The 23,317-nt window shown below is 45.6% G+C and overlaps 1 protein-coding gene across 2 annotated transcripts in view; it reads left to right on the top strand.

The window, feature by feature from the left end:
• Window positions 1–1,936: 1,936 nt before the first annotated feature.
• LOC148518949 (uncharacterized) overlaps window positions 1,937–23,317 on the top strand; it is an 89,010-nt gene continuing 67,629 nt past the window's right edge. For both annotated transcript variants that reach the window (XM_088476814.1, XM_088476815.1), the window contains exon 1: window positions 1,937–2,401. In XM_088476814.1, coding sequence (XP_088332940.1) covers window positions 1,937–2,401 — 465 coding nt within the window. The remainder of the gene's footprint in view (window positions 2,402–23,317) is intronic.

The raw sequence follows: 23,317 nt of genomic DNA, 5'->3' as shown, positions 1-23,317 counted from the left end.
AACGCGAGAATCCGTACAGCTGATGTGAGAATTCGTACAGCTAATGCGAGAATTCGTACAGCTGATGCGAGAATCCGTACAGCTAACGCGAGAATCCGTACAGCTGATGCGAGAATCCGTACAGCTAACGTGAGATTCCGTACAGCGGATGTGAGAATTCATACAGCTAATGAAAGATTCCGTACAGCTAATGTGAGATTCCGTACAGCTGATGCGAGATTCCGTACAGCTAACGTGAGATTCCGTACAGCTGATGCGAGATTCCGTACAGCTAAAGCAGAATTCGTATGGCTAATGCGAGATTCCGTACAGCTAATGCGACAAGACGCGCCACCCATGAATGCAACCCTCATCATTAGTATCGGCACATGACACGAGACAGATCTCTTGTGAGTTGCCGTCCAGTTTTAGTCCATTTCACGCAAAGCATGATCCGGCAGAGATCTATCCGACCCATAATCAGACGTAGGTACGCAAAATGTGTACATTCGATCTTTGCATGCACTGTATGGTAAAAATCCATCAAGATTCAACATTCAAAATTGGAATCAGGCCCATAGTTATAACAGTGTCCTGGTGCCTCGTGCCTCACAGTAGGACTCTGCTAACAAAATGAAGAAGTCTATCCCTGTCAGTGGTGCAAGTAAGGTGAAACAGGCCAGTTCAGCGTACCATGAAGAAATTAGTAGCCTATACAATTTACCCCCTACCACCTTACCGCTGGCGCCATTAGCGGCGCTATCATGCGAGTCACAGTGATCGGTGGTGAGATGGACGCCAGGCCATGAGTGACCAAGGGCAGCCCAGCAGTACCGAGAGCACTGAACATGCCCCCCCCCCAGAGTAACGGGAAACCGAGGCCTGTCCTGAGGACACCCAAATGATGTGTGGCCACTCCCCCTGCACTGAAGGCGCGCACACAGAGAAAAAAATAAAAACTACTTGCATCATTGATCCCTGTATCCCTATAAAGAAAGAATACGTGGGCTATAATTTTATTGTCAGTTTTATATTTTTCATATGTATAAATTATTCTATTCTAGTGTCATCTTTTTCAAATCTTGTTTATACCACGTGTATTGCTTTTATGTGTAGCGACGCCTAAACAATTGATCTAATAGCTAATTGCAACTGTTGGGGGTACAAATAAATAACGCAAACAGGCTGCCAGGGGGCACCCAGGCTATAAGAGATAGAGAAGGTGCTTGCTGGCAAACGAGTGCCTTGTGCGTCACCATTTCACCTCGCCTGAAATTAATTGTGCAGAAAATGAGCAGCCAGTGATATTCCTGTAACAACTAGAATTTTCTTTTGTATGTTTCTTGTGTAAACTGCCTGCAACTAATGCATGTAAATGTACACATATCAATTAGAAATCTAGGTACAAAAGAGCACTGCTTGCACGATTCAGCTCTGATCCGCAGACCTCTCCAGCACGGAAATGGTTAAAGTCACCAGATGATATTTGCTGAAGATGTTTTACAGAAAATAGTCTGGGAAAGGAGAGAGGCTCAACCAGAGATTTATGTGTAGCCTGATACAGACACATAAGCCACACAGAGAGGGAGTAGTGTAATGTATTCAGAAGCTGATGGAAGCCGACAGCCAATGGGAGGAAGTTGATTGTTTATCAGTAGAAGAGAGGTGGAGGGTATCCTTGAAGTGTAGAAGTGTTTTAAGCTACTGTAGCCGTGCATGATCACAATAGGTGCCTCTTTGCTTCTCAGTACAGTCTGGCCCGCTGATAGGAATCCTGCCTTTTTAAGGAGAGAGCAGTAACATCTTATAAGTCATTTGATTATGATTCATCCAACAAAAGCTTTGGCAGTAAAGATTTCTCTTTGGTGTTGCATTAAATTAGTGACTGCATGGTGCACGCCTGGGAAACAAAGGTGCTGAACACCTGGCGTACCTGTCTTTAACTGCGTCGGAAAAGATGGAGAGGGTAGAGGGTCACCTGGACAGTGGACAAGAGCTACGGGACGGTCTTGCTCTGGATACAGCTCTGAGCACACTAGCAGTCATTCTGGTGTATATTGTGGTGAAGCTTAGTTTGGATGGAATTCGGCAATGGAGAGCCCGGGTGTCTATTCTAGTGGTGGGCGCCGGGCCTGTTGGGTTGACGGCGGCGCTCGTGGCTGTCCGCTCAGGCAAAGCGCTGAATTTAACAGTCTTGGATGAGCGCTCCAGGACTGCCTTGCTCTGCAGGCCACAGCAAATAGCCTTGGACCCTCGAAGTGTCAAGTTTCTCCTTGCTCTTGGAGTCGACTTTGACAATATTGAAGGTTGCTGGCACAATGACCACTTTTTCACCAAGATTGGCGTTTTCCACGAGCACCTCCTGAGCATTCTAGAACAGAGGAAACAGACACTGGACATTAGAATCTTGCTGGGAACCAAGGTAACCGTAGGCGTTAGGCATACTTAGATCCGTGCCATACTACAGTATGTATTATTCCTAAAAAGTTCATATCATTCACAGATGATAACGTCTCAAGTGCCGAACCAGCGGCAGATTATACCAGTCTTCAGGGGTTAATCTCAACACCAGTAGTTGATCGCTTTGTTTGAAGCTTTTACAGTATCATGTATGACATAAATTATGACTATGCAGTTATCTAAGCACATAGAGGTAATAATGTGAATTGTGATATTTTTATTTTAGTTTTAGTTTTCAGTATAAAGAAAAAGGAGGAGATGTACTAAGCCTTGGCGAGTGTTAAAGTGACGAGTGATAAAGTACCAATCAATCAGCTTCTGTAATTTTTCAAACACAGCCTGTAAACTGACAGTTAGGAGCTGATTGGTTGGTACTTTATCACTCTCCACTTTAACTCTCTCATATGATTTAGTACATCTCCCCCTAACACTTTAGAGGTAGAGGTTAGTACTAGGGTTTGGAATAACATATAAATACATCTTGTTGATGCTGTTGACAGTCAAAATCTCAACAACATTATATAGGCAAGAGATTGCTGACACTTTATATAATTTAAAGCATTGCAATCAATATTATAACTTTAAACATGATGCTTTGCGAACATGTTTAAAGTTATAATGCCAACACCATTACAATACTTTACAGTGTCGACATTTGAACTGTCGACAGTACCAACAGCAACAAACTACTTGCCTACTGTTAGAATTTTTCACTCTTTTTATTATTAGTATTTTTTTTTCTTTACATAAAGTGGCCACAATCCGTACACTTGTGCTTGGAATGGCTTACTGAATGAAAATTCATCAGATAATGTCAATTTGTTTGACATATTTACTGGATGATAATTTCATTGTGAAATAGCACATACTGTACTGTACATCTGTGAAACTGTACATCAGCTTGTAGAATCAATGCAACGCACTGTCAGGGTATATGTGATGTGGTTCGAATGATCACAATATAAATGATTCCTTTATGAGACTTTGGACACTATCCTAATAATAAAACATGTATAACCTGTGATTCTTCAGCTTTCAATAAACTTCAACTCCCCGCTCGGCCAGACAGACACCATCAGTAGAATGCTAGGAACAACTAAGGCATATTAAAACAAAACAAAAAAAACAAACAAAAAAAAAAGTTTTGAAATTTCAAGCCAATGTGTAAAAAGGACAATATCTAAAAAATGATCCCATGACCGCATTGCAGTAGGTTTGCAATAAACAATCCTCAGTAGAAATAGTAGACAAAGTGCTGATCTATGTAACTACACAAAAATTCTAAAAATATTGCACCATTTCTCTGAACAGCCAGCTCTTTATAGCTTGGAACATTTTTGTAAATTAATATGTTGAAGGAGCTACATAATTTTGTTACTATAAGAATGGTGACTTCAGGTGGCTGTTTCCTCGATCCGACCGGAACCGCCAGTCGGAAAAACAGATCGGCGGCGATCGATGATCACCGATCCATCGGGGAATTTCTTCATGTTGAAAATCCCCAATTTTTCAACTCCTTTCATATTTTGGTTGGGATCAGCAAATCAGGGAAATCCCACATGCTGGATTTCACCAATGCCAGGACCCTGGTGTTTGGGGATTGGGGAATTGCGACAATCCGTTGCTAATGTATGGGGCACATAATACTTTTACAGTAGTGTTCTGACACTTTATCCCTGCTTTATATTTTTATTTTTAAATAATACAGTTTGTATTTGTTTAGAGCTTATTCTGAATTATGTTTTGAATATTTTTTTTCCTGACAACTCATAAAATTGTGCAAACTGCTTAATATAGGAAATTGGAATACATTCCGGTGCTACCTTTAGGCGATCCTAGGGTGCCAGGGTGTAGGGGGCACCTAAACTGTCACTTTACTGCTCCTTTAAGTTGTAATAGGCTGGCACAGCCAAGCTCCACACTCCCAAGTATAGAAGTTGCCGTCTGTCCCACAGCTTCTCACCAGGCAAGAGGAGGAGGGGTAGACGTGGGTTCGTCCTGGGGCACTTAAGAGCCAAGCAGCAGCCCTGAATACATTATTACAGCCTCGGTTGGCTAGTTTACAGTACTGTAGGTGTCACATTCTAGGTCCATTGAATTTAGAGACTACTAACATAATTACATTTCTATCTTCAAAAGTTTTAAACTTTCAGACATTTCATCATGCATGTCTCCTGGCCCACCCTACGCTGTGTCTTCCATTCATGGTCACTGCATCTTGAAATCCTAAGTACATTTACACTACCTTATGAGGATGAGATGTATAAAAGGAAACATTTCCTTACAATATAGGGTTGGGAACGACAGCCAGAATCCCGATAGAATTTAGTATTTTAACCCTAACCCACACCTCCAGTAGCTTAACCCAATCCTTCCCCTCTGCAGCCTAACCCTAACCCCCCCGCAGCTTAACCCTAACCCCTCTCCCCTGCAGCCTAACCCTAACCCCCCCCCCGCAGCTTAACCCTAACCCTCTCCCCTGCAGCCTAACCCTAACCCCCCACAGCTTAACCCTAACCCCTCTCCCCTGCAGCCTAACCCTAACCCCCCCCGCAACTTAACCCTAACCCCTCTCCCCTGCAGCCTAACCCTAACCCGCCCCGCAGCTTAACCCTAACCCCTCTCCCCTGCAGCCTAACCCTAACCCCCCCCGCAGCTTAACCCTAACCTCTCCCCTCTGCAGCCTAACCCTAACCCCCCCGCAGCTTAACCCTAACCCCTCTCCCCTGCAGCCTAACCCTAACCCCCCCGCAGCTTAACCCTAACCCCTCTCCCCTGCAGCTTAACCCTAACCCCCCCCGCAGCTTAACCCTAACCCCTCTCCCCTGCAGCCTAACCCTAACCCACCCCTCCAGTAGTATAACCCAAACCCTCCCCTCCGCAGCCTAACCCTAACCCCCACCCCCCACAGCTTAACCCTAACCCCTCTCCCCTGCAGCCTAACCCTAACCCCCCCGGAGGCCAACCCTTCCCCTGGTGCCTAACCCTAATATTTACCATCGGGATGTCAGCAGTCGGGATTCTGACCGGCGGGATGCCGAGTACATTCTAGCATATAGGCTCTCTGTCTTATTATGTAAAGATGTGTTTGTGCTGCTAACCTGAAGAGTACAGTACCTATGAAAAAAACGAATGTTGATTCTTATTTCTTGTTCTTTTTTCGATGGCTAGATACTTACTTTATCTTTTTTGATCATCCTATAACCCATCTACATGATACAATATGTACTGCATTTACCTTACAATAGAGTAATTGGTAGTTCCAGAACTCCAGCTCTCTCTGCTATCTGCAGAGCATCAGGGGACATATAATTCAGCTGCAGTGTTCCGAGTTGCTGTGCCTGCTATCATTTATTCATTATTTGCAGCAGTTTGCATGGGGACTGGGAGATATCATTTTTAATGTCTTTCCGAGAAAAGTGACAAGAATGTACAACTGTTTTAGTTAAACATCTTGATTGAACTCAGGAGTATTTAAGACAAGATGGAGTCCATGTGCAGGTGTCCGTGGTCCCCATATCAGGTCTCCATCTCACTAGAAAAAAAAGGCGCTGACGCATGCATAAAACTTCTGCACATGTGCCATATTTCCCTAGAAGTCGCCAGACTGCTGCCCAATCCCAGATGGCATACAGTGTGTCTGTGCTGGAGAATGGCTGAGTAGCATTGACCAAACAAATCTGTTTCTCTCACTCGGCTAGTGAGGCTGTCTCACTTTATATAAAGTACAGTACACCCATAGGTCTGTTTATTAAGTGAGGAAACATCAGTTTTTGCAGGAGACAGTGCTTATGGCAATCTATTAATGGCTACTGCCATGCTGGGGCTTATTATGAGAGATGTGGGCCTATTTGCAGTCTCCGTCCGGCCCCACCTTCCTCTTTACTTGGTGGCCGTCAGCACACTGAGCCGGGCAGTAGACTCTGGGCACTAGGTGCATGCGCAGGCCACCGGGGAAATGGCACGGCAGCCATTATCTCTGCGAATTCCTTACCGCGCATGGGCAAAACACAGAAAATGGCCACAGCAAACATTTTGCAGGTGATTTGTACAGTGCTGCTACCGCCGACGCAGGACTCTGGAGAGGTAATTATTGAATAAATGGGTGCAGGGTGTTTGGTATGGACCACCCCCTGCACCCATTATAGATACACTCCTGCTACCAGTAGCCCCTTAAAAAAATTAGACTTTTGTCTAGGAATTATGTTTGTGAATGAAAAATTACGTTTTGCCTGTTTCTGAGTCCCGATTTTTGGCGGGAAAAATCCGAGCTTGGTGTGGTAATCCGAAGTAATCCGAGCCCGCTCATCTCTAAAAAAAATGTGTAGTCTGTGATCGCTGCAAAAGTGGGCGATCCGGGGGTGCGATGACATGATTTGCGCTGGATCGCGTCATCGTAGCCCCACCCCCTGCTTTATAATGCCGGTGATGTATCAGCATTATGTAGCGGGGGGTGGGGCCACGATTACGCGATCGCGTCGATATGCTCCAGCTCCGCCTGCCTAAACCGTCCCCACTCCCAGAGGGAGCAGGCCAAATGTCGGTAACTATGCCTTTAGCATATAAGACATGATTACTATAAATTGATTTTCAGAAAAAATAACCTGAAGCAGTTACCATGCAAACAGGAGACAGCCCAATAAGGATTGTCATTTTTGAGGCTGATCGTGCAGAACAGGAGTAGATGCCAGGAAAGGATTGGTAGTATTACATGTTCTGGCAGGAGTATTGCAAATACCTTCAATTATGAATATGTAGCATGGCTGTGCACTGACACTCCCAAGTTGCCCACTGATCCGTGTGGTCCAGACATGTCACATCACCCAACACAAGCTCACGCGCCAACATCCTAATTGCCCAAATGATTTCCTATCCATTTTCCGCACTCAGCGGCATGAAGACAGCAGCAAATGTTCTCGATAACCCATTAACATAATTCAACCCATTTCTGCATCTGTATAGATCATTTATTTTCTATTCATCTATTTTTAGAATTAACGTGAGGAAATACATTCGTTGTTAAATTCTAAATTAATTAATTTCCCTTCTACACCAGCATTATACAGTCCTCCCCCCTGAGGTTAAGGATAATATTTTACTAAGCACAACTTGCACAACACGTTGTGGAGCAACTCTGCTTTTCAGCCGTGAGTATCATCCTCACACATGGAATATGTGGGGCTTGAGGGTAAATTTACTAAAACTCGTGTTTGGTCAACATTGCAGTCTCAGGTGCGTTTGGCCATTTTTTACAACTTGCAAATTTACTAAAGGCAAACTCGGGTGAGAAATCATGAAACTCACTGCAAAACTCAGGTAAGAACACAAATAGAAAAAAATACACCATTGGCCAAACTCCCAATTTACCAAGAAACGTGATTATAATCATGAGTGTAATTTTAGCAAACTCGGTCCTAAATAGAAGTTTTAAATAGACTACCATCTGAGCTGTGAGTCTGGCAGAAACATACATAAATGAGTGTGTTCTGTGTATGTTTCTGCCTCTAATTAAAGTTAATTTAAAAAAAAAAAAATAGGTAGGGTCCCCCCTCAAAAAGCATAACCAGCCCCGGGCTCCTGAGCCAGTCCTGGTTCTAAATATACGAGGGGGAAAAATGGCGTGGGGTTCCCCTTATTTTTAAAAACAGCACCGGACTCAAACCTAGCAGGAGTGTTCCTTTCACTGAGTCTCCCCAGCCAACGCATTATCACCCCAAGCTAGTCAGCCCAAAACATTAACACTTTATTTTTTTTTTAACCCCACACAAGCAGCCTGCACGTATCTCACTGATATCTCACTGATACAGTATGTGCAGGCTGCATGTTTAGGTGAGCTCGGCTGCGGTCAGAGGGCCTGATTCAGACCCGCTTGCGAGCGCTATGCGCTCGCAAGCGGGTCGATGGCCAGGCAGTGCGCACAGCCCCGGAGTGAGCGAGAAATCACTCGCTCCGGCGCTCGCATCCAAAAGGGCGGCTATCGATGTTGATCGACAGCTCGCCTCGTTTGGTAGGCGTTTCGGGGGGGGGTAGCTGGTCAAACAGAGGCGTTCCCGAAGGAACACCTGCAGTTTGGGGGCGGTCCCACTGACATCACGAGTGATGTGAGTGGTGAGCTTCCGGCTTCATTAGAGCCGCAAGCTCACTGGGGCTTGTGACGGACGAGACCCTACCACAAGGGTCTCGTCGCAAGCCCGGTGGTCACAATGGTCGCGACCATTCGCGACCATCATCTGGCCGCTCGCTAAAGCTGTGGGTGGTCACCCACAGCTTAGCGAACGGCCAGGAGGCCGAACAAAATAAAACATGCGGCCACCCTGATTCAGAGCGAGCGCTCGCTTTTTGCGAGCGGCTCTGAATCAGGCCCAGAGTCAGGACACTTGGTGATAATCTCGATCACATACACCATCGAAAAACTTGGTTCAGCAAATCACGATTCCTGGTAAATTTGTGAATTTCAGCTGGCAACAGTCACCCGAGTTTCAGCGATGCTGTAAGAGTATAAACTCGGACCAGACACAATTCTTAGTAAATTTACCCCTTGAGGTTTATTTATCAGTTTCTATATGACCCATTACATATTCTCAACACCTAGAAACATTCCTTTGTTAAACTGTCCTATTATTCCTATAAGCCCTGAGTTGTGTACAGAAGGTATTACACACGCTCACGGAGCAGAGCTTCCTTGTAGCTTGGATGGTTGTCTGTCATTGCCCTTCATGGCTCTTTTCTGTTTCCTATGTTTATTCATTTTCTCGTCCTCTATTATGTTTCAATTCTCTCACTAGTGGAATCGGAAACTGTACATCTGATTTTCCTGATAGTAGTCTTGCTACCTCTGTTCAGTCCTGGCTTACAAAGAATAAACAGTGGGTCTGATTCAGAGATGGACGGAATTGCAGACCCGCCCATAAGCAGCTTTGCGATTCCGTCCATCTTAATGTCAGACACCTTGCTGCATTTGTGAGCACCATCAGCGGGTGAACGTACATCTGTAAATCAGGCACAGTGCATAGAGCTTATTACACTCCTAAGCTGAAACATCTGATGGGTGCATCTACCACCAGGAAATGCTACAAATGTGACGCCCTGACGCAAATATCTTACACTATTTATGATCTAGTCCTAGGGTGAAGTCAGCTACAACATTATATTATCTACACCCTACATATTCCATTTACTATAACCAAGGAATGGGTCCTTTGGAATGTTTTTGCCAGATCTTCCTCTCCAAGACTATTCTCGGGTACCTGACTGATCCTTACTAACATTAGCGGCGGACAAGAAAATGTCCGTCGCTAAGATTCGCCCCCCCCCCCAAATCTTCTAGTTGTTTATGATGGATTGGACCAAAACTTCGGTGAGTAGGAAGGTTTAGTTAATACATATTTTAATACCCGCAGGGCCGGATTAAGGCTTGTGGGGGCCCTGGGGCAACTAGGTTGCGGTGGCCCCCACCAAGCCACAGGGAGCCTACCCCCCACGTGTGTTAAATACGCAGACACATATGTATAATATATATATAGCAAACGTATATATTATATATAACATACTAACACACGTATACAGTATACACATAATCACATACAAAAACACTAACTCATATAAATACACAGTATACACACACATAAACACATAGAAACACAGTATACACACACTAACACACACATGCACACATATACACACTAATGGTGCATACACACGGTCAGATTTTTCCTTCAGATATGAACGATAACGATTTAAAAATCGTTCAGTCGTTCATATCTGAAGGAAAATCGTTCATATCTGACATGCCTGAACGATGGACGATCAACGATGCGCGTTCCCGATGGTCAGATAACGATTTCTGATATCTGATGTGTTTGCAGTCAGACTTGGACGATTCCATTCATTTTAATGCAGTCTAAAATCGTTCAATCGTTCAAATCGTTCAAAACTTTGGTCAAATCGTTCAAATCGTTCAAATCGTTTAGTCGTTCATCTGACAAATCTGACAAGTCTGACAAATCTGACCGTGTGTACGCTCCTTAACACATACACAGTATACACACACTAACTGTATATACAATAGCACATACACATATATACACAATAAAACAGTACACAGACACACTTACATTTGTATGCAGCAGCTGCAGGTTGCTAATGGTTGTTACGGTCAGTGAAGGGGGGAATTGGTCCGCCGGGGGGGTTTAGGTACTCTAGTGTGGGACCCCTCTGTGCGTCCGCCCCTGTCTCCCCCCCCCCTTTTATCCAGCCCTTAATACCTGTTTACCCTATATCCATACCGTCTTGCCGTGTTAAACACTCTGGAGCCTATTCATCAACTAATCAATGGCCCGGTAGCCATGCGGAAACGCTAGTATTTAGGTTAACGGGCTATTCATCATAAGAGGTCCCAAATGGACCCCCTGATATTCAGCAAACTCCAAAAACTGAAAGTTTTCGGAGTTTGCTTCCATCTTCAGACGACACTTGCCCTCGTAGCCCTGCTCCTTCCTATGAGAAGGAGTTCCGGGGATGTCCGCCGCCTCCTCACTACCTCACAGGTGGCTTTGCGCATATGTGACCTTCGTGGAGCAGCTGTCCCCGCACCGGAGCAATGATGAATTGCTCCGGTGTCAAGTTTCCCCCGCTGCAAGTTGGATACTTAAGCGCGATGGTCGCGATGGTGATTCCAGCCTGTGACCTCAGTCGCAGTGCTGGGATCACAAATGCATAAGGGGGTGTCATACAGCTGTTTGCAGGCTGCTTAGTTCAATAATAAATTAATAATAATAGCATTGTAATATACGTGAAAATGTGTTCATATAATACACAAGTAATGACAATAAATATATTGACTCCTGTAAATAATATCTTTAAACATCATGAGTTCTCCCCATACTGTAAATTAGCACATATATAAGAAGTCACCTTGGATTTCTGTGACCTGTATAAAAATTCTCAACCTAGAGCCCTGTGTATACGTATAATGGGCTTATTCATCATTACTAAATATTCTCTGGAGGTAATTATGTTTAGAACTCGCTTGGAGTTCTACCTAATTACCGGAGGAATTCATCATTCCTCCTCTCCATAAGTATCTGTTATGAAAAGCTGTCATTTCTGCGATTACAGCTTTTCGGGAAATAGACAGTTTTCCTTATCTACTCTACCCTACCGCAGCTGTAATCAGTACTGCGCATGCGCCGTTACATCCGTAAAGGCAGCGCATGCGCAGCACTGCCTACAGCTGTGGCAATTCTGTGTCCCCCCCTAACCCCCACCCCCCTGTCTCCCACTTACCCGGCCGTTGCAGCCGCCTCCGGCTCCTGTTCTGACACTGTGCTCTCCCGGCAGAACACAGTAAAGTTTAGGGGGAAAAAAAAAAACGTTTCAGAACAGCAGCCAGAGCCGGAGGAGGGACCAGGGAGCGACACAGCGAGTAGAGGAGGACCTGCTCACGCTGACAGCAGGTAAGTGTAACCTGCTATATGCCACCTGAGAGTGGCGTAGAGCAACACCATCAAATTTGATGAATACCATAATTTCCATATCCCCGTACTAATGTACTAACGTATGGGGAGTGTGGAAATTAATGCAGGGGGATTTAACCAGGAGATGTCAGTGATATCTCCTGTGTTAAGTGTGTCCATGAATACTAAAATAACGGTAATTAAGGAAAATGTCCTTAAAACCGTTATTTTAGTGTTGATGAATAGGCCCCATAGTCATATAACTCCTTGGTGACTAAGGAGCCTATTCATCATACCTTAAAACTCTCTGGAGGTAATTAGGTTTAGAACTCGCATGGAGTTCTACCTAATTACCGGAGGAATTCATCATTCCTCCTCTCCATAACTATCTAATCTGAAAAGCTGTTATTATTGGGATGACAGCTTTTCGGGAAATAGATAGTCATCTCTATCTACACTACCTTACTGCAGCTAGAATCCGTTCTGCGCATGCGCTGTTACATTCGTAAAGCCAGCGCATGCGCAGCACTGCCTATAGCGGCGGTAAGTTTGTGTCCCCCCATCCGCCCCCCCGCTAACCTAACCCCGTCCCCGCACCTACCTGCCTGCTGCAGCGCCTCCGGTGGCTGTTCTGTCACCTGTTCTCCCAGCAGCACACTGTACAGTTTAGAAAAAAAATATATATATATTTGGGGCAGATTTAAAATGTGCAGAGAGATTTAGATTTGGGAGGAGTGTTTCCAAACTGACATCTAAATTGTAGAGTAATAATAAAGCTGTGCAGTATTTGTGGGCTACATGCAAAAGCAGCCAGTATTTACCCCACATGTAAAAAAATTTATGTATTTACACCCCTTGCATTGCAATATGGTTTGTTCAGGTTCACAGTTGAGAGAGATATCTCACTCTGGGCTTGATTCAGAGCTGCTCGCTCGCACTGTGCGTTCACAAGCGGCCCGATGTTCTGCGTATGTGCACGCGCACGCTTCGTGCTGCGCGTGCGCAAACTACACAATGCGATCGCATCGCTCTCGCACACCCAGCAAAGGCAGCCCAGGGTAATGAGTGACAGGAGAGGCCGTTTGTGGGTGGTAACAGGGGCAGGACACTAATAACGGGGGGGTTGGAGATGCGAACGCAGGCGTGCCTGAGTGTTTCAACACCGTTTTAGAGGCGTGCATAATTAACAGGCAGCGTCATAGTACACGTCACTTGCCTTTTTTACACTGATTTTCTTGCAGTGCTTACATTAGGGTAAAGCTACCTCAAGCACTGCGTTCACATCCGATGGTGCTCGATGTACCAATGTTTTAATTAGGGGTGAGCGGGTTCGGATTTCTGAAATCCGAACCCCCCCGAGCCCCCCCGATCCGAGTCCGATCCGAATCAGGCTCGACTTTTCCCGCCTGACTCGGATCTGAAATCGAGGCAAAACGTCATCATCCCGCCTTCCGAGCCTCGCGGGTTTTGGATCCTATATAAGGTACCCGCGTCGGCGCCATTTTCTCACTCGGCTGTGGACAGTGAAGAGGGAGGGTGGGAGTTAGGGCTGTGTAGTGTAGTGTAGTGTAGTGCTGCTGTTGTCCACTACTTCAAAGTCCATAGGGGCTGGCTGTGTTGTGCTGTGCTGCTGTTGTTAATAGGGGCTGTGTCCACTACTTCAAAGTCCATAGGGGCTGGCTGGACTGTGTTGTGCAGTCAGTTCTCCATAGGGGCTGTGTCCACTCCAAAGTCCTGTGCAGTGTCCCAGTCCTAAAGGAGTGCTGCAGTGTTGTCCAGGGGGTGCTCTGTCCATCAGGGGTGCTCCCCCCAAGTGCTTGACCGTTAAAGGGTGCTGTAACCCCCGAAAGTACACTCCAGTCCAAACCAAAAAAAAATTATTTTCTGTGTTTGTGAATTGTGTGCGCGGTAGCCGCACGTGCATCAACAAAGTAGTGCCAAGCGTGCGCCTGTGTCATAAGTAAAGGGCCGGCTGGCTTGACCGTTAAGGGTGCTGTAACCCCCGAAAGTACACTCCAGTCCAAACCAAAAAAAAAATTTTTTCTGTGTTTGTGAATTGTGTGCGCAGTAGCCGCACGTGCATCAATAAAGTAGTGCCAAGCGTGCGCCTGTGTCATAAGTAAAGGGCCGGCTGGCTTGACCGTTAAAGGGTGCTGTAACCCCCGAAAGTACACTCCAGTCCAAACCAAAAAAAAAATTATTTTCTGTGTTTGTGAATTGTGTGCGCAGTAGCCGCACGTGCATCAACAAAGTAGTGCCAAGCGTGCGCCTGTGTCATAAGTAAAGGGCCGGCTGGCTTGACCGTTAAGGGTGCTGAAACCCCGAAAGTACACTCCAGTCCAAACCAAAAAAAAAATTATTTTCTGTGTTTGTGAATTGTGTGCGCAGTAGCCGCACGTGCATCAACAAAGTAGTGCCAAGCGTGCGCCTGTGTCATAAGTAAAGGGCCGGCTGGCTTGACCGTTAAGGGTGCTGTAACCCCCGAAAGTACACTCCAGTCCAAACCAAAAAAAAAATTATTTTCTGTGTTTGTGAATTGTGTGCGCAGTAGCCGCACGTGCATCAACAAAGTAGTGCCAAGCGTGCGCCTGTGTCATAAGTAAAGGGCCGGCTGGCTTGACCGTTACGGGTGCTGTAACCCCCGTGCATCAACAAAGTAGTGCCAAGCGTGCGCCTGTGTCATAAGTAAAGGGCCGGCTGGCTTGACCGTTAAGGGTGCTTTAACCCCCGAAAGTGCACTCCAGTCCAAACCAAAAAAAAAATTTTTTCTGTGTTTGTGAATAGTGCCAAGCGTGCGCCTGTGTCATAAGTAAAGGGCCGGCTGGCTTGACCGTTAAGGGTGCTGAAACCCCGAAAGTACACTCCAGTCCAAACCAAAAAAAAAATTATTTTCTGTGTTTGTGAATTGTGTGCGCAGTAGCCGCACGTGCATCAACAAAGTAGTGCCAAGCGTGCGCCTGTGTCATAAGTAAAGGGCCGGCTGGCTTGACCGTTAAGGGTGCTGTAACCCCCGAAAGTACACTCCAGTCCAAACCAAAAAAAAAATTATTTTCTGTGTTTGTGAATTGTGTGCGCAGTAGCCGCACGTGCATCAACAAAGTAGTGCCAAGCGTGCGCCTGTGTCATAAGTAAAGGGCCGGCTGGCTTGACCGTTAAGGGTGCTGTAACCCCCGAAAGTACACTCCAGTCCAAACCAAAAAAAAAATTATTTTCTGTGTTTGTGAATTGTGTGCGCAGTAGCCGCACGTGCATCAACAAAGTAGTGCCAAGCGTGCGCCTGTGTCATAAGTAAAGGGCCGGCTGGCTTGACCGTTAAGGGTGCTGTAACCCCCGAAAGTACACTCCAGTCCAAACCAAAAAAAAAATTATTTTCTGTGTTTGTGAATTGTGTGCGCAGTAGCCGCACGTGCATCAACAAAGTAGTGCCAAGCGTGCGCCTGTGTCATAAGTAAAGGGCCGGCTGGCTTGACCGTTAAGGGTGCTGTAACCCCCGAAAGTACACTCCAGTCCAAACCAAAAAAAAAATTATTTTCTGTGTTTGTGAATTGTGTGCGCAGTAGCCGCACGTGCATCAACAAAGTAGTGCCAAGCGTGCGCCTGTGTCATAAGTAAAGGGCCGGCTGGCTTGACCGTTAAGGGTGCTGTAACCCCCAAAAGTACACTCCAGTCCAAACCAAAAAAAAAATTATTTTCTGTGTTTGTGAATTGTGTGCGCAGTAGCCGCACGTGCATCAACAAAGTAGTGCCAAGCGTGCGCCTGTGTCATAAGTAAAGGGCCGGCTGGCTTGACCGTTAAGGGTGCTGTAACCCCCGAAAGTACACTCCAGTCCAAACCAAAAAAAAAATTATTTTCTGTGTTTGTGAATTGTGTGCACTGTGGCTGCACGTGCATCAACAAAGGAGCAGCGCCAAGCGTGCGCCTGTGTCCCATAAGTAAAGAGCCGGCTGGCTCATTTCTTAAAGGGTGGTGTAACCCACAAAGTGCACTACTCTCCAGCAAAAATAAAATAATATTTTCTGTGTTTGTGTGCGCTTTAGCCGCACGTATATATATCAATATAACATAAATGGAGGACCAAACTTTCTCCGATAAAAATAAAATAGGGAAAGATCAAGAACCACTTCCTCCTAGTGCTGTTGCTGCTGCTGGGAGTTGTTCATCATCCCAGAGAGGAAGTAGGAACATCACTACTTTTACTAAACAATTGACCCTCCAACAGTCCCTAGCGATGAGGATGAAGTACGACAGCAGTCATCCTGAAGCAAAACGTATAACTGAGGCCTTGACTGCTATGTTGGTGTTAGACGTGCGTCCGGTATCCGACATTAGTGCAGTGGGATTTAGACAATTGATGGAGGTAGTGTGTCCTCGGTTCCAAATCCCGTCTAGATTCCACCTGCATCCTCAAAGCAGCAGCGACAAGCGTGCGTCTGTCTGTTAAAGGGTGGTGACACCTTCAAAGTGTGCTACACAAACAATTAAAATATTGTTCTTTTTTTTTCTGTCTTTGTGAATTGTGTGGGCTGTAGCCGCACCTGCATCCTTAAAGCAGCAGCGACAAGCGTGTGTCTGTCTGTTAAAGGGTGGTGACACCTCAAAGTGTTCTACACAAACAATAAAAATATTCTTTTTTTTTTTCTGTCTTTGTGAATTGTGTGGGCTGTAGCCGCACTTGAATCCTCAAAGCAGCAGCGACAAGCATGCGTCTGTCTGTTAAAGGATTACATCGGTGACAGCATCCAAGTAGGCATGTCAGACAGTCCGTACCTGTACTGGCAGGAAAAAGAAGCAATTTGGAGGTCCCTGTACAAACTGGCTCTATTTTACCTGAGTTGCCCCCCCTCCAGTGTGTACTCCGAAAGAGTGTTTAGTGCAGCCGGGAACCTTGTCAGCGAAAGGCGTAGGAGGTTGCTTCCACAAAATGTGGAGAAGATGATGTTCATAAAATGAATTATCAACTCTTCCAGGGAGACCAGCCACCAGAACGTACAGAGGGACCTGTGGTTCCAGCAGGGACGAATTAATACTCTGTGAGGATGAGGATGTACACACTGAAGAGGGTGAGGAATCGGTGGATGAGGAGGATGAGGATGACATCTTGCCTCCGTAGAGCCAGTTTGTGCAGGGACAGATAAATTGCCAGCTTGTTTTGTGGGGGCCCAAACGAACCAATCATTTCAGCCACAGTTGTGTGGCAGACCCTGGCGCTGAAATGATTGGTTTGTTAAAGTGTGCATGTCCTGTTTATACAACATAAGGGTGGGTGGGAGGGCCCAAGGACAATTCCATCTTGCACCTCTTTTTTTTCTTTGCATTATGTACAGTTTGGGGCCTAGTTTTTCAATGCCATCCTGTCTGCCACTGCAGTTTCACGCCTAGATGGGTCACGTGTTTGTGCCGCATAGTCATCCAGCTACCTCGGTGCAACCTTTTGGACATAAAACACTATTGTGAGGTGTGAGGTATTCAGAATAGACTGGAAATGAGTGGAAATTAAGGTTATTGAGGTTAATAATAGCATAGGAGCAGAAAAACCTACAAATTCTGTGATTTTAGCTGTTTTTATGCTTTTTTTCAAAAAAATACAGATCCAAAACACAAAACCCAGAACCCAAAACACGCAAGGGTGGTTTTGGCAAAACCAATCCAGATCCAAAACACGAAGAAAGATCCAGATCCAAAACCAAAACACAAAACACGAAAAGTGGCCGGTGCACACCCCTAGTTTTAATACACTTCCTGGAGATGACGTGGTGCTGGTGGGCGGCTCTGCCTGTGCGATTGGGCGTACGCATACACAAAGTGGCCGCTTGCTAAGACATGGTGGGCGTGCTTATGCCTTGGCGAGCGATCGCTTCCCGTGGCGTCACTTTGACAAATTTGCATACGCATCCAGCGAGCGTACGCAGATAGCGAACGGGACTCTGAATCAGGCCCTCTATTCCCAACTCTGAATCAGACCCTAATTGTGTTCATGAATACTAAAATAACGTTAATTAAGGAAAATGTCCTTAAAAACTTTATTTTAGTGTTGATGAATAGGCCCCTTAATATCTCAATAATATATATTAGCGAGTGCATTATTCCATATATCTCATTGTGGGCCTGATTCATTACCAATCGCAACTGCAATTATGCACGCAGACGGCCAATTGTTGTGTCCTGCGCATGCATCGCAGAGTGTGTGTGCAAAGGTCTCACTGCGATCGCAGTGACTACGCAGACCCATTGCAGAGTTATTGACAGGAAGTGACCATTTAGGGGTGGTGATGGGGGTGTCGCGAAACACAGGCGAGCCAGTGTGTTTGAACGTAGTTACAGGGACGTGCATAAATTAGCCACTGCGATGCCATACGCAGCTTGGGCTTTCACTGCGTGCAATGAGGTTAGCAATTCCTGCATAAGTTCAGAGCTTGTGCAAGTGTGCGTGAGGCTGCGATGGTACTCGATGTTACCGATAGTTTCACAGGCTTGCTAAGTATTACGGATGTGTGTAAGGTGAAGTGGGCATCCTTATTTTAGGCTGCCACGGCATTGCGATAGCAATCATTAGCGTATTTTTGCAGTGAGATTGCGTGCGTAGTCATAGCTGCGATCACAGTTGCGATCCGTCAGGAATCAGGCCCAGTACCTACCAATTAGTTGGATGTAGAGATACCCAGTGCCAAGGGCCTATTGTGTGCCACTGCAGGGGTGTGTGATTAGTGCCATAGGCATGTGAGTAGTGATGTGGGAAGTGTGACCAGTGTTGTGGGGGTGTGGCCTGCACGGGGATATATTATTAATAGAGTAGTGTGAGTCTATGAACAAAGGGAAACACCCTTGTTAACGTGACCATAATCTGTCAAAAATAATAGCACTTAGTGATGATGTAAATATGAAGCCCTGTTATTAAATAGCATAGCGGTCACTTAGTGATGTAATGACTGTGAAATCTCTATATAAAAACGAGAGACCTTACCCTATTAATAGCTATACTGAGATTAAATTAGATCTCAAAACCATAATGAGAATTAAATATCAAGAGTTAGTAAATGCCACAAATAATAAATATATAGCTATATTCAGGGCTACCTAGAACCCTTTCCTAAGGCGTCTCCCAGAGACGCCTGCAGCCTCCCGCAGACTTCCCAAGTAAAGTGGGAGGTCCAGATGGCCGATGTTGCCATTTGTGTTGAATCGACATGCATGTGCATTGGGAGAAGGGGCAGACCTAGCCTAGGAGGACTCAGATGCAAGAACAGGGTAAGTGTTGGAGTGCATGTGGGGCTGCGAGGTGGTCAAGTGGGTGGGGCAGAGAAGGGGGACACTGAGGTGACCTGACATATGGTAGTGTAAATATATATATATATATATATATTTGGCAACAACTGATATTGGAAACAAGAAAAATGGGCAAGCTGATGGCTCTGAGTGACTTTGACAAGGGCCAAATTACGATGGCTAGAAGACTGGTGCTAGTGGTGGCCGGCAGAAGGATGTGTGTTGTAGAAGACATAGCTAATGGTAGAATATACAGTGGCAAATGAGATGGATAAAAATAAATTGGATTTTATACAAGCATTAATTTAAATACAGCTGGATAGTAGCAGGATTAGTATACTATAATAGGTATGAGTAGGGTGGAAATATTAGTAGGTTGGTGAGGGAAGGTGAGCAGACAGGAACAGGTAAGTGTGGAGATTGGGAAGGGGGTACTGGCAGTAGCAGGAGATCGGAGTTTGATGCTGTGGAGATGAGGGTCCAATGGGTAGCTGTTTAGAGTCACCACTATCCGGGTGCTCCGTGTGGGCTGGTGTCTGCAGTGCTGCCTCAGCATTGCAGGCTTTATTAAAGCTGTGCTTCGCCCACTATGAGGTTGTACCTTATTGTTGGAGGATGAAGTCTTGCAGCAAGATCCTGTGCTTCTGCCCTTCTCCATAGTAACTGGGGCGCTAACCGGGCGGGCAGACGTATCTTTTACAGCAGGGATGATGTGGGTACATCTGCTGCTGCGTGTTTGGAATGAATCTACATGACGTCACGCGGAGTGGTGGAGATGCCAGCACATGACACTATGCTAGTGGTCAGATAACAGGGGTAAATTACCCCACATGGGGTAAAAATGAAATTCCTGGGGTAATGGACGGACAGCGAATATAGAATGATTCATATGTATGCCCGGCTGTGCTGCAGGGAGGCTCTAAGCCGGACGCCTGCTGAGATGTTGTTACCAGTGGGCACCGGGCTCCTTCCCTGCAGTGCCGCGTTAGCCGGAGGCTGGAGTTCTCTTCTGAACTTCAGCTCCCGCCTCTCTCCATGCGCACTATGGGAGAGACGTCATGATGCCTCCCATAGTTCCGAGGAGCAGCCGGGAGGACAGGACGGCGGCGGATGCAGGAGTGGGATTAAGGTAAGTGGTTTTTTTTGTACAAGCGGCACTACAGGGACATAATATGGGGGCACTACTACAGGGGCATTATATGGGGGCAATACTACTGGGGCATTATATGGGGGCACTACTACAGGGGCATTATATGGGATTATTACTACAGGAGCATTATATGGGGGCACTACTACAGGGGCATAACTATGGGGGCACTACTACAGGGGCATAACTATGGAGGCACTACTACAGGGGCATTATATGGGGGCACTACTATATGATTTCCTTACTTACAAATCAAGGGGGTAACGTCGGCGTATCTAAATATATTTTGGGGTAAAAGGTAAAAAAAGTTCCCTGACCCCTGTGCTATGCAGAGCAGGGAGGGCTAGTAAAGCCTTCCAGTTCCAATGTGCTGCGGCAGCCATGTGGGTGTCACAGTATGCCCGGTGATACAACTACTGCGGACGGTCTGGAAGGGGGGGGGGGGGGCGGATGGGCCTTAGCCAGATGGCAGCTGGCAGGCTGTAACAGGATTATTTTTTCCTATGTGCCTATTTTGATTGGGAGGCCTGGAGCTGCAGCTTCACCCGCCCCATTGGTAATCTGGCCCTGGAGATACTGACTGACCGGTCTGTGTTTGTGCTACTGTGCAAGTATCAATTTTTATTGATTTGAAGAACTACTCATGAACAATATAATAGTTTAGAAGCACTATTTTAACTTTAGCATTAACTGGGCTGTCATGAGGTTGACCCCTTTGTTCTACAAGACGCACAAATAGGTGGGCTACATGTTAAAACATAAGATACATATAGTATGTTCTTTGAAGGGTAATACTATGGTCCATCAAATGGGCAGGTATTGCTATCTGCAAATGGACGATGTCCAAACACTGACAATTGCATATAAGATGAAGAACAAGAGAAGTAGTACTGTGCAGTGGTCAGCATATATAATGTAACCTACCAATGGTAGTCTCTTTTATGTTTATTTTATTGTAAAAACACCTTTAGTGATCTAAACTAAAGCATCTACAGGCTTAACCGGGTTCCGGACTATAGATAGACAGTAAAAAGGTCGACAATGTCTAGGTAGACACCAGATGTTAGACAGCCAATAGGTCGACAGCGACAATGGGTCGACACACTAAAGGTCGACATGTAAGAAGGTCGACAGTTCCAGATAGTTGACATGGTAAAAAGGTCGACACACAATAATGGTCGACACCTGATTTTTTTTCTAGTCTTAATCTTCACCCTAAACCTAACCATCCCCTTGGTGCCTAACCCTAACTGTCGGGGTAGGTGCCTGACCCTAATCGTCCCTTCTAGTGCCTAACTCTAACTCTCCGGTAAGTGCCTAACCATAACCCTCCCTCCTGGTACCTAATCTAACCGTCGGGGTAACTGCCTAACCAGAACTCTCCGGTAAGTACCTAACCCTCCTTCCTGTTGCCTAACTCTAACCATCGGGGTAACTGCCTAACCCCAACTCTCCAGTAAGTACCTAACCCTAACCCTCCCTCCTGGTGCCTAACTCTAACCATCGGGGTAACTGCCTAACCATAACTCTCCGCTAAGTGCCTAACCCTCCCTCCTGGTGCCTAACTCCTTCCATCGGGGCAACTGCCTAACCCTAACTCTCTGGTGAGTACCTAACCCTAAAAAAAACTAAAGAAAAATCATGTGTCGACCATGTTGGAGCAGAAACTGTCATCAGCACTAGAGCCTTTAATAGTCGAGTTCAAGCACCGCTGCTTAATAAATCTAGCCCCCTGTGTTAGGACTTAACAATGGTTTGGGACAATTCCCCATTTTTCCGATGATTGGGGAAAAAAAAATGATATTATATGGGGTACACCAGTCGCTGATTCCGACCTAAAACTGATTGGAATCTGTAAATCAGGTTGTCCAATATACTGGATTTCACCAACCAATCAGGGCTATAGGCTGTAGTGTAAAGTATGGTAACGATAAGTCGATTTGCCGATGATCACTAGTAAAAATGTTGAGCCTTTCAAGATTGGCAGATCTGTCTTTCCTGAAAAAGATCTGCAAATCACTAAAAAAGATCTGTAATGTATGGGAACAGATGGTGAATTGGGAAATTATTAGATTGGGGAAAGAAAATCACAGGATCTGTGAATTCTTCTTTTGTGGTTGCTGTATGGGCCCCTTTATTGTGTTGAAATTAGTGAATCATGATGCACACCCTATTTTATATTTTTTTTATGTAAATAAAGCTTCTTCCCTACTTCACACAAATAAAGAAAACATTTTCTATGTAGCAGATCATGCCCAAGGTTCCAAAGTAATCTGGCAAAACACTTTCTATATTAATACTGTATCTCACTTAGAAGGCCAAGTTCTGTCTACGGTGCAAAATCTCGCGGCTGTTATCAATTAGATTTGGTTTCAAGACATTATTTATTTTTTTAAGTGCCGGGATTTAGCTTTCACCATGTTCTTCTCCATTCCGCCTCTTCCAGTGAAAATTTCCACTGTTTTGCAAGCATGCTTTTCTCAGTACACGTGGATGGTAACCTCATGTAACTACAGTAGATCAACATTTTCATGGAAAAATCCGAAAAGAAAAACCAGTAATTCAAAAACATCTGGAAAATCACTGATTGAAGAAGTTATGATAGAGGGAAATGTTTCTAATAGTTTCTAATGTTTCTAATAGTTTAACATGTCTTGTTTATAGACCTGAATTTTGAGGGTAGATTATATAGTAATAATTGTCTGTAATATTGTGTTATGTTTGTACAGCAGCGACGTCACAAGGGGGGTGCGGGCCGCACCCGGGTGTCACCCGCCGAGGGGTGACACCAAGGTGCAGACTACACCTCAGTGACAGGAGCTGGGTGCTGCACTGTAGCATTAAGTGCAGCACTCGGCTCCTGTCACAGTGAGGGAGCCGGCACAGCCCACACCTCCGGCGCCCCCCTTCACCCCATTGATAAGTGAGGCCACACCCCTTCCCAAGGTCACGCCCTCTCTCAGAGGCCAAGGCCCTTTTCGGGTGGCATCCCGCACCGGGTGTCACCGCGGG

Source organism: Taudactylus pleione, unplaced genomic scaffold (genome assembly GCF_031769625.1).
Source record: "Taudactylus pleione unplaced genomic scaffold, aTauple2 ptg000195l, whole genome shotgun sequence".
In the NCBI taxonomy this organism is placed as follows: Eukaryota; Metazoa; Chordata; class Amphibia; order Anura; family Myobatrachidae; genus Taudactylus; species Taudactylus pleione.
This window is presented reverse-complemented; position numbering and strand designations above follow the sequence as displayed.